Source organism: Vigna unguiculata, chromosome 10, assembly GCF_004118075.2.
Source record: "Vigna unguiculata cultivar IT97K-499-35 chromosome 10, ASM411807v1, whole genome shotgun sequence".
In the NCBI taxonomy this organism is placed as follows: domain Eukaryota; kingdom Viridiplantae; phylum Streptophyta; class Magnoliopsida; order Fabales; family Fabaceae; genus Vigna; species Vigna unguiculata.
Genome location: NC_040288.1, coordinates 8,691,884 through 8,704,165, shown reverse-complemented (window position 1 = coordinate 8,704,165; position 12,282 = coordinate 8,691,884). Strand labels below are relative to the sequence as shown.

General features: G+C 33.9%; 1 protein-coding gene across 2 annotated transcripts in view; it reads left to right on the top strand.

Moving 5' to 3' along the window:
- Positions 1-283: 283 nt before the first annotated feature.
- Positions 284-12,282, top strand: part of LOC114167135 (uracil phosphoribosyltransferase) — a 100,398-nt gene continuing 88,399 nt past the window's right edge. The window contains exons 1-12 of one of the 2 annotated variants that reach the window (XM_028052106.1): positions 284-560; positions 788-880; positions 1,682-1,760; positions 2,730-2,788; positions 5,365-5,442; positions 5,742-5,823; positions 6,011-6,059; positions 6,221-6,282; positions 8,042-8,109; positions 8,294-8,349; positions 8,419-8,466; positions 8,938-9,162. In XM_028052106.1, coding sequence (XP_027907907.1) covers positions 441-560; positions 788-880; positions 1,682-1,760; positions 2,730-2,788; positions 5,365-5,442; positions 5,742-5,823; positions 6,011-6,059; positions 6,221-6,282; positions 8,042-8,109; positions 8,294-8,349; positions 8,419-8,466; positions 8,938-8,995 — 852 coding nt within the window. In that variant the 5' untranslated portion in view covers positions 284-440 and the 3' untranslated portion in view covers positions 8,996-9,162. Of the gene's footprint in view, positions 561-787; positions 881-1,681; positions 1,761-2,729; positions 2,789-5,364; positions 5,443-5,741; positions 5,824-6,010; positions 6,060-6,220; positions 6,283-8,041; positions 8,110-8,293; positions 8,350-8,418; positions 8,467-8,937; positions 9,163-12,282 lie in introns of those variants that run through there. The other variant, XM_028052105.1, reaches the window with a different exon arrangement.

Sequence of the window (12,282 nt, the reverse complement as noted above, 5' to 3'; positions counted from 1 at the left end):
ATTTAATTTCCCCACTTAACATAACATAAAACATACATGTTTTTAAATTTTCAAATAATTCTCTTAGAGTTGTATTATTTAAATTAAAAAATACATATATAAAAACACTAAAACACATGTGTTTCTAGTTAGTACTAAACACCAAGAAGATAAAAAATGATTTCCTTATATTTATATCTTATTTTTAATTATATCTAAAGTTAAAAGTAAAATAAATGATGAAAATATACTATTCATTTACACATCTCAATAATATAATAATATAATGTAACTATTCTCTCTATGTACTAATGAATGAGTAGTTCGACGATGAAAAAGAAATACGAAGTGGTTTTCTTGCATCCATATCCATGAAGATGTATCTACGCGACCAACCATTACTCTAGAAATTGCACATATCTTCTTCCCCATAGGCCACAACCCAGATTACAACACTATTCATGGCTGCTTCCCGCGTTATCTTCAACCTCACTCTCCCTTTTCCCTCCGATGCGCCACCAGTTTCTTCAACATGTCACACTCTTTCTCTCTCTCACTCCTCTCTCTTCACTACCCCAAAGGCAATTATCATAAATTAAATATTTCATTTCCCTTTTATTTCGTTACATTTATTGTTAATTAATTAATTCATTAATTATTATTCTTGTTGCTGTTATTTTTTTATTATATTCTTTTTATGGGTATGTTTGTTCCCGTTGGATTCGATTCTTGATTCCAAAATGTGCACCCTTTTTATTCGTTCTTTTGTTATTCTTGTTGTTGCTGCCTACTTTCTGTCTCGGCTCAGATCGTATGCTCCAGTGCTCAGCGGCGCACGTGTGGTGTGGTGTACTCTCATATGACCATGGAGGAGAAGCTCCCTGCCGAGAACCGAATGCTCGTTAGTGTTCTTCTCTTTTTTGTGATTTTGTGTAATGTGATGGTTTTGGGTCGGGGAAGGTGAAATGGAGTGAGTGACGGCAAAAAGTTTTGTTTTTTTGTTGTTTGTGGGTGGTGGGTGGTTTCGTTGGTTTATCTCTTGGTTGGGTTTTACCTGTGGGTTTGGGCCATTTTTTATATTGCTCTTTTGGTTTTGGCTTCTGGGTTTATGGGGTTGTGGTTTATATTGAAGAAAAATGTGTTTTCTTTAGAAATTTATCCATGATGGCTTTACTGGTTGAAGATCTGTTGTAAATTTTTTTGAATTGTTATTGTTTCTCTTCTGGCTTTGGGTTCTGGCTTTTGTTGGATTTATTTAATTTCTTTTTGGTTTTGCCTTATGGGGTTTTGGTATCCGACAAAGGAAAATGCAGGGAAGGTGGGCAGAGTTATTTTTTTAATCCTTTGGAGATTGATCTATGGTGGGTTAATTAGTTAATTGATATAATGAAAATTTGTTTGTTATTTTTTTCGCTTATGGCTTTGGCTTCTGGGTTTATGAACTGATGGTGTGTTTTTGTTGATGAGAAAGAAGTGGAAAAAAGGAGCCAATTTTTCTTCTATGATCATTTATCACTCACTGCTTAAATGGTTAATTTATGTTTGTATTGGATTGTTGAATTCCTTTGGTGGTTTTGGCTTCTGGGTTAAACGGGTTTTGCGCTGGTTTGGTTGCCGAGGGAAATATAATGGAAGGTGTTGATGTGTGTTGGTACTTTCTGGTGGTCTCTTTGATTGATTACTGTTTGTTGGATTTCTGAAGGTGTATGTTCCTCCTCATCCATTGATCAAGCACTGGGTTTCAGTTTTGAGGAATGAGCAAACCCCTTGTCCCATCTTCAGTGAGTAGCAAAGTTCCATTTTTGAGCAATATTCTGTAATTTTTGAGTTCAATGTTAACCTGGTATTTGCTCATTACATCTGACATAATGCTGAATGAACAGTATCAGATCATCACTTTAGTTAACTTAATTGCTACTTTCCCATTTAATGCTTTATGGTATTGTAGCTTCTTGACAAAAACGTGCTGTTGGAATTTGACAAGATTGCGAGTTTTGGCAAACTGTTGATTCAGTTGGAGCAACTGCTTTCATGAATTGTTACTGTTAAGTGGGCGAACAATGAATCAGTGTGTCTTGTTAATTGTTGCAACCACCAACCGCTAGTCTTATCTGAATGCCTTATTGTCGAGTGTGATTGATAGCTTTGAAATTTTATTATTCACAGTGGCATTCTTATCTGCAATCTGTTGTCACTGTTAATCAGCACGAAAGAAAACTGATGAAATTAAGTATGATGGGGAACCTGGAACTGGAACATCTTAACTAGACTATGATGGCGTTTTTCCCTTAGGAAATCATGTTCTGAGTAGGATGGACTAGTGAGTTGCATCATCAATTTTGCATTCACTGAAATGTTCAATTTCAAAGGGTACATTTGGTTTGTGTTATGTTTTCATTTTCAATTGATAGGTATGTTATCAGCATGAATTACAAAATGTTATTTAACTTTATTGTTTCAAAAATTTACAAAGAAAATGGTAAATCAACAAACTGTTGTTTTAATCATTTACTTTATTGAAAATGAGAAGCTAAATGAAACAATATGGCATTTTGGAGAAAACATATAAACTAAAAATGAAAACAGAAGATAAGCCAAATTCATAGAAAGTTTTCCAACTTGCCTTCATTCTGCTTGTTTTATTTATTTACTAATCTCACTATTTTACTAAACTTTAAGATGACTTGGTTAAAATTTCTGGATTAGTTAATCAAATGATTCACTAACACTTCAAGTTTCTAATGTTGTAGGAAATGCGTTGGCCGAGTTGGGAAGGCTACTAATGTATGAAGCTGCAAGGGATTGGTTGGTTAGTTGCTATTTCATAGTTCCTACTATATGATTTGATGTTTCTATCTTTGTTTTTTATATAACCATAAAATGTTACAAATTTGGAGCTATAGTTTTATCTTTTTGTGGTCAATTCTAAAGGGAATACTTTACAAACTTTATGCTGTGTGCCAACCATAGATGTTATTCATGTGCTGTTATACCATTCATAGCTAGGCCTGAAAGCAGGTCTTAAGGCCGCACTAGTGTTGGTTGTTGGATGTAAAAACACTGTTGAAACTAGTAATGTATCAAGGAGGGTTTTTGGGGTGTGTCAACTTGTAAAATCATGTCTATTAAGTCCATGTCTCTTTGCTTGTCAACAAAATTATCACGTCCACCTATGAAACTAGGGTTGTAAAAGGTGGAGTTGACAATTATTAAATCAAGGTTGTGATCGTATATTAATAACTGTAAACAAATGAAACCCTCATCATCTAGACTATTCAAATTTCCCACAAATAAAGAATTTAGGAATTTAAATTAATAAGTGAAAACAAATGAAACCCTCATCATCTAGACTATTCAAATTTCCCACAAATTAAGGATTTAGGAATTCCATGGTCATCATCAACCTCATTGATAGGACATCATTTGAACAAAATCTTTCTAACCAATATTGGTAAACATCTAATCAACATCAGCTTCAGAGCCAAGAGTTTCCACAGTTCTTCTCATCCCAATAAACATAGGGAAGAGTTGTATAATATTGAGAGAATTATACATTTCCCCTAGGCTTTCAAATCCAAAGGCTATCCAATCCAAGGAAGATGAAATGTTTAGATCCTGATCCTTTGCATTTTGGGTGCTTCCTTTGATGGATTTCCATTCTCTTTCTGAGGTCATTTGGAAGACATAATGGGATGTGAGATGAAGTGTAGGCGAAGATGATGAATAGTGCTTTAATGGAGGTTTGGTGGAAATGAGAATTGGAGGATTTATAAAGATAGGTGATGATAATGGAGGTGGGTGGGTGGCTTTTGGAATGGGTATGGGAAAATAGGAAGAAGAAATAGGATTTAGAACGAAGAAGGCTGAATAATTTTGTGCTCTAGAGAAAAGGAAAAGGTGATATAATTTTTTTTAACTCAAATTTTTATCTACACTGTCAATGGTGCTATCTGCACCCACCTTTTGTTTTGAACTGAGAAATCTCATCCAAAGCTCCCCCAGAATTACTGCACTTACATCATCCACAACTCTCAGCAACATTCATGTCCCCAACACCCATGCCTGTATCCATGCTTCTGTAGCGACCTAGTACTTGATAATTGCGCTGGTTTGCTATTTGTACCTCTTCTGTGGTGTCATCCACACCTCTTTTTTCCCGCACGCCCTTGATCATTGTTCATTGCTGTGCTATATACACTTGTGTGGAATTTGCCCACACCCATGGACAAGATACTAGAACACAAGTCAACATAGAGGTGTGGCCTATGTAACAAAGCTGTGTTGGGGCGCCTAAATGCATGCACATTTCCCATACTTTTGCGGGCAAGATCACCACACTGTGGGGGCACATGTAACACCGGAAACTCTTTGAAAACAACCAAAACATGACAGTAAAGGGAAAAAAATAAGATCCTTATCTTGTTTTTTGCTTCTCTAGGTCACTAGCTTTTGTTAACTGCTTGCATTTGTCTTTCTTTAATTCATGCATAGACTGACTTACTACACTAAATGCATAACAATGTTTGGTCTCATGTGTGATAAATAAGTTTGCCTATCAATTCCCTGAGGACTGGACATGTTAAGCATGACCCTAGATATTTGTGGGTAGTTTCTCATACGATAGGTCAACAAACTTGACTAGGATAGGTTTTGATACCAACTTGAATTATGTAAAAAAATAAAGAATTATTTTATGGATAAGAATCACATCACATCAGTTATATTCTCATCATCTCTATTTGTAAAAATCAAAACTCTTATAAATATAAACTAAAAGTAACTGCTTAGGAGAAATTTGTTGAAAGTTGCAACAATTGTCCCACAGCAAAGGCTAAATAGGCCAAGTCACAATTGAATTGTGGCACTTAGGCTGCTATGCTCTTAAGTAAAAAAGTTATACCTTGACTATGAGTTATACCTTTTGGTGTAGTGGTATGTGCTTGATCCAACAAGAACAATTGATTAGTTAATTAAGCAAAATGGATCCCATTGTGTGATGTTCCCAATCTGAGATGTTTTCATTAATTAAATTTTCAGTCATTTTAGTAAGGTATTTCTTCCAATTTAAATTCTAAACTGGTATTTCTTACTCATCACTGTATTGCAGCATCTTATTTCAATTGCATTTAGTTAGTAACAATTACTTACCAAACACATGGCCCTTGTAGCTTGAAACTGGAAATTGTCACTTATGGACAGTTGAACGATTTGATGTTATTTCTTATTCCTTTGTAATAATTTTCTTGTTCCTCTATTAATTTTTTCACCTATTTCGATTTTATGATAGTTCTTATTCCTGTCTGTTAATTTTTTCACCTCCCTTTGTCGGACTCATGACCTTGGATTTGCTTTTTCTCTCTTTTCTGCTTTGCTTTCTATATTTAGCCCACTGTTTCTGGAGAGATTCAATCACCAATGGCTGTAGCCTCCGTGGAATTCATTGACCCGAGGGAGCCTGTGGCTGTAAGTAGCATATTAATATTACTTTCATTATCTTAAACTGGAATTAAATATTTGCAGAGTTCTTGTGGCTTGATGGTTAAATATTACAGGAATTTTTGTTTACTTATACTTAATTATGAAGCAGTTTAGGGGTGTAATGTCTTTGGCTAAACCATGCTCATGCTTTTGGCTTTTCTTTCATTTTGTTGACATGGGTCATTATTGATCAAACCCACGTCATTTTGGCTTTTTGTGGTGTTATTGCCATGGTTGTGCATCTTTCTGCAAGCTATTACCTAAATCATTTACTAATTTTTCAGGTAATTCCAATCTTGAGGGCAGGCCTTGCTCTTGCTGAACATGCTTCATCAATCTTGCCTGCAACAAAAACATATCATCTAGGTAATACACGTAGTTAATGGAAAGTAGGGGAATTGCAGATGCTTTAATATGTTTTTTTTTTTTGTAATTTGAGAGTATAGTTGCTAGAGGTTTTGGTATGATGTATTATGCACCTTTTAAAATTAGGGCACATTTCTTGTCTGTTCCATAAATTGAATAACTATACTTTTATACTTCTATGGTAAAGGAATAAGCAGAAACGAGGAAACCCTTCAGCCAGCAATATATTTGAACAAGTAAGAAATTTATATTTGCAAGAAAAATTAGCTTTTAGTCCAATATTTTCTTTTTCTTTTCTCCTAATTTTAGCATGGCTAATGGCTTAGATAAAGCAGCCCATTGTTCTACAAAGTGCTGGAGCACATTTTGACACATTCTTCCTATGTTTTATTTGTAGGTTACCTGAGAAATTTGCTAATGGATGTAAAATTTTTGTGGTTGATCCTATGCTGGCAACAGGTATGCATAGTCTCATGTTTAGCATTTGTTCTTATCTCATGCACGTCATCCATCTACAATGCGGCTTTTTATCTTTGTATAGTATGAATTTTTTTGAAGGTGGTTCTCTCAAGGTTCTTGTTAGAATTGTGTATGAACCTTCATGTGGGGTCAAATCACAGATTGACACAAGTTTGTCCAAAAGTAGTTTCTCAATGATAGAGTTTGAATCAAGGTTGTATTTTAAAAAGACTACAAAGATACTATTTAGGGATCTTCTTATTTTTCATTTTATCAATTAGTATATTTCTAGTTATGATGATCGTAGTAGTTAGGGATAGTTTATATCCTTTTTAAAACGCAGAACTTTGTTGACATGCTAGCAATGTGACATTATTTTTGTAACCTTTTATGTTAATCTAGTAGAACCTCTGTCAATGATTCCCCGGAGATTGAATACCTTGTCAAAAGCTGTAGGGTCAACCTGAGCTTTCATCATTGGGACCTGTAGTATAGGTGACTTAAGGAGAAGAACATGAATAACATGGCTCTTCACGTGATTAAGAAAGAATCCTTTGTGTCCTGGGTTGAATGTAATGAGAGGTGATGTTGGAGAGAGATGATGAATTTCTTGATTGCATGACTCTTGGGCATCATACATGGGTGGATTAGAGGTGGAATAGGTAAGAACTGTTTGAGAATTGGGATCCTGCATGCGAGAGAAAAGAAAGGATGACAGCCACTACCACCACATCCTTCTCTATTACCACAACCTTGCCATGAGTTCATATTATTATTGAAATTTAGCGTATTCAAAGGTATCTTCATGTCTTTTAACTAATTATCCTCTAGGAATATATTAAGATCTTAAACAGCTGATTGGGTTTGAGCACTTTGTGATATCATATCATGATTAGTCCCTTCAAGAAAACTTATGAGCAGAATCATACATTCATTTGAATGTCAAGAGCAAAAGTTTTGAGCCTTCCTCAAAATGAGCAACATGTCTTTAAGGTTTTGAGAATCTCCAATATTTTTGGTTCCATTGAATGCCACAAATTGCACTCAGTTCAAAGTCAAGTTTCTTCCACTGGGTATGTTCCTTAATTGATATAAATTTAACCTCAAGATATCATGGTGGCTCAGAGCTAGAAACCACTGTTCTACATAGGTAGACCATGAAAAACTAACTTTTACCATTTAGTTTCACTGTAGTGGGTGTACCAGAAATTGAAAAAATTGGGCTTGCAAAAGTCATTTGTGGAAACAAGTAGTTTTCAAGAAGAGTAACAACTTTTGGACGTGCTACCTACCCAAATAAGGATAAAAGAGCATGGCAAGACTTGAAATAGGTCCATGGAAGGCTGATGAGACTGACAGTGGTTGCATGCCGAAGCTTAGATGAGTAGACAATGATATGAGTTACACATACTTGATAACTTGATGTGAAGACAACCTTCCTCCATGACCAATTGGAGGAAGAGATTATGAAGGCAAACCATCCAGAAGGTGATTGTGCAATCATGGGAAGGAACACTAGTAGGCCATTAAATTAGTCTTCAGATACTTAAGGGAATGAAGGACATTGGCCTCATCTTTAAGAATGTACTTTTGTTGGTTTTTTTAATTTTGATTATGTTGCAAATTTGAACATTACAAACTTTACCTGCAATGTTAGTGAATCGAATTCTTAAGTCACAATTTTAGAGCAGTCAAATATAAGAAAATGACACCTGTTCCTCAATTATGTATTTCATCTGTTATTTTGTATGAATTCCAGGTGGTACTATGGTGGCTGCTCTGAACCTCTTAAAGGAACGAGGAGTTGACAACAAGCATGTTAAAGTGGTAATGAATAATAATCTGTATATATTCTGATGCTAGATTTCCTTTAATAACCATAAAATTTTAGTTCTAAGCCAACATTTCTTTTATTGATTCGGATGCCAAGAAACTGTAGTGGTAGAACATTTAATAAGGAAATCTATTTTTAATAATACTATGAATTTTTAATGGATTTATCACATTGCAGATATCAGCTGTTGCGGCTCCTCCGGCTCTTCAAAAGCTTAGTGAGCAGTTTCCTGGGTAAATATCCAAACACTTCTTCAAAATTCTTTCTTTCAAGCAATAGTTTCTAATTATGATATTTTGCAGGCTTCATGTTTATACTGGAATAATTGATCCTGAAGTTAATGAAAAAGGGTTGGTGCTCCCGCAATATTATAATTTATTTATGTTTAAATTATTTGTTTGAATAATTTGACATTTATTTACCTAGGATTAGAAAAAAGGCAGTTTCTTCCTGCAATTCCATAAATTTCTTTCTGCACCCCATATAAATAATCTTCCCATTTTATCCTCTTTTGATTATGTAATCCGAAGTGAAAATGGCTTCCGGATTACACAATTCGAAAGTTAAAAACGACTTAGATTGTACAATTCAGAAGTGTTTTTCCTAAGGAAAAAATGTTTTTTAGATTAGTCCGAAAGTTATTTTTGACATCTGGATTACACTATTTCGAAGTTAAAAAATAACTTTTGTGGGGTTGTACAATCTAAAAGTGCAAAATGGAAACTTTTTTTATAAGGGTGCTGGAAGAAAGTTACGGACTACCCAGAAAAATTTATATTGTTGTAACATTGTTAATAAATGTATTTTATCTGTGTGCTTAGGTTCATAATTCCTGGCCTTGGAGATGCAGGGGACCGGAGCTATGGTACAGATCCATGAAATAATACTTCATCTTCACACTTCTTAGGTGCCATTATTTTTCAATTTTGAGGCCCAAAATTTGTCACTAATTTTTCGGATGGATAGTATGGTACAGTTCAATGGCACTCTTTCGTTCACATAGGTGTTTCTCATTATTCTTATTCTTATTCTTATTATTTAAATTACATAACAACCTTCAAAGGTTAATCCTTTTTCCTCTCACCATAATTCCAACCATCATATTAGCCATAATCAATCTAAATTAGAAGAGAAGAAAGAAATGAAAAATCCCACAAATGACAGTATTTTACATTTTGAAGTCACCCAAAATACAAAATTAATGGGAGTGCGGGTTGAAATTATGGAGGTGCAGAAAGAAACTTTCCTATGAAGAAATGAAGCTAATGAGTGGGAATGAAGTCACCCATTACCCTCTAAAATGGATAAGCTATTCTTCTAAGTCTGATAGGGAACTCCACAACAACACATTCTGTTTCAAATTAGCACAAGAAGAATCAAACATGAATGAAATGAGGAAAGAGTGGGAGATTTTATCATACATATTTATCATAATACAAATATTGTGCATGAGGTTAACTAAAGGTTTGCTTGGACAAATTTCTCCATTAGTAATTTAGGAAAAAGATGAAATCAATTCTTTTATAAACTAAAATTAACTTGTGTAAGCCTAAATTAAGAACTTAGAGAAATGATTTAAAGTTTTCCACAAATTAGTTTATACATGAAATAACTTTATCTTATGACAAACTCATTTGTAGAAGTGTTTATAAAAAAACAAAAATTATCCAAATAGATATAGATGTAAGAAAAAAAGGTGGTTTGGATGAGTATTTTTTAAGACAGGTTTCGGGTTCTTGAAACTAAATAGAGTGAGATTCTAAATCTTCAGAAAATTTCAACTTCACCAAATTTGTGAATTTGAAATCTAAGGGGTTTGTGGCTATCAAACACCTCCACACAAAATGTACCCATGCTTCATGTGTTGAATGCATAATTTATGTCAGATTCGATTACCATAAATAACAAATTTTAGGTATAGAGAACATTTTCTCTAACTTGCATGTTAGTGAGAAGGAGAAAGAAAAGGAAGAAGTGAATCAAGGTTGATGTATATGAATCGTATTCATGTTATATATATAATTAATTCTAGAATCCCACAATGGTATGGTAAAGACATCTATCAACTAATAATTGGAGTTAACGAATTGACTAATAAAGTCTCTAGATGATTTTTTTTTCTTTTATAATTGAAGTGACAATTTATATATTTGGTTTTCTCGTGAAATATTAAATTTGAGGCGATATGAAGAAAAAGCTTACATATTATGAGTAAGAGCCAATTGTATATTATCTTCGAATATTAGTTTTTTCATTAACTACTTAGCCAAATAAGATCACAAATGGTAAAAGGCACAATTCTATTGTCAACTTTTAAACTAGATATCTTGTCTATATTCTGCTTCTTGTTTCTTTAGGAAATCAAGTTGTCACTAATAAATATATAACATTTAAAAGTGGGAGAGCCTGTCCAATATACATTAGTATCCCACAACCTAAGTATGATTATTATGTTTATATAATAAAACTTTTCTTCTAAAAATTCCTTTAATGTACTTTAAAATGTCAATGGTTACATTCTAATGTCTTGTACATGTATAATTAAGAAACTAATTTATAAAGAAGAGGGACCATGATGACTTCGGTTTTCCAACCAATCTCTTGTACCTTTCAAGGTCTAAAAATGATACTCTATAAGTTAAGATCATGATCCATACGTGTGTCACGAGGCTCACTAGTTCAATCTCTTCTAAAATATCCAATGTGATATTTTTCTATGATATTAGAGTTTTAGTGTTAGATTGTTTACTTCAACTCCTAAAAAGTATTTAAGTCTATCAATATTTTTTGTTTGAAAATGATGACAAAGATGTTTTATTTGTAAAATGTAATGGTGATCACTACTTGTAAGAACACACCAATGTACATTACTGGTAGATACACCTAATGACTAAATAAAACACAAAATGGTCAACTTTAATTAGACTCGTAACAAATTATTGGACTACTCTACTAAATCTACCAAACCATGTTATAGTAGTCTGTTCAAGATCATATAAAGATTTGCATAAACAACATACCAAGTTGAAAGACCTTTGAACAACAAAATAAGGAGGTTATACCACATAAACTTACTATAGGAATCACTATGTAGGAAGACTTTTTTTTATCCAAATAATAAAGAAGCCAGTGTCGAGAAAAGCTATGACAAATAATAATTTAATAAAGGCCATCAGAGTGATAAGAGAAAAGGTGCTACCATTGTCCAGTCTAAATCTTTGAAACCTAAATGAACTTTGACTCTATCAATATTTCAATTAAAGCTAACTTTGAATGTAAAGATCCATCGACAACCAATAATAAATTTCCTAGTAGACAAAGGAACAAGATCTTTATTACCATTGTCATGAAGAACAAACATTTTTTCAAGTATGATTTGTCTTTAACTAGAATAGTCTAAGACATCATCTGTAATTTTACAAATTGGCATAAAGAAAATGGAAGAGTCAAATATAATGGAAAGACCACAAACTATGATATCTCAAAGTGACACAAAGGAAAATAATTATAAGTGAAGTGAGTTGATGACTCCTCTTCCACGCATCATATGTGCATGGCTTAAAGATAAGCATGGAAGGTGCGTAAGCAATGAAGAAATGGAGATGATAGATGTTTGGCTTTGTGATATAGAGGTATAAAAGTGCTCTCAAGAGAGGTTAGGTCAACTCTCAAGGAAGGGTGGCTAGAGGAAACCTAAAGAAGAGCCCTAGCCTAAGGGATTCACAAAAGGGAGAGTAGTCTGGAGTCATTTCAACAAAGTTTCTCTACTATATACATGAATGAATTTACAAGAGGTATGCTCCTCTATCTATAGGAGCAAAAGAGAGCTAACTGTCTCCGAAAAGAAAAGGAATGCAAACTTTAGAATTTGAAATTTGGAGCCAAAGGAGGGCATGCTTCTAGTGTGACTTGCCATGTGGCTAGGTCACACTTTCCACACCTTGGGACATATGTGGAGAGCTAAAACCCTAGCTTGTTCTCCAAGCTAGCACACATCCTAGGGTAAAAACCCTAATTCATGTGTCTCTATACAAGGCCCAACTCCTTTAGGTCAAAAACTACATTAATAGGCCTAAATGCCCAATAAGGCCCACATACATGGTCCAAAGATAACCTTATACTACTTGGCCCAAAATACAAGACCCAAATAAACCGATTCTAATATT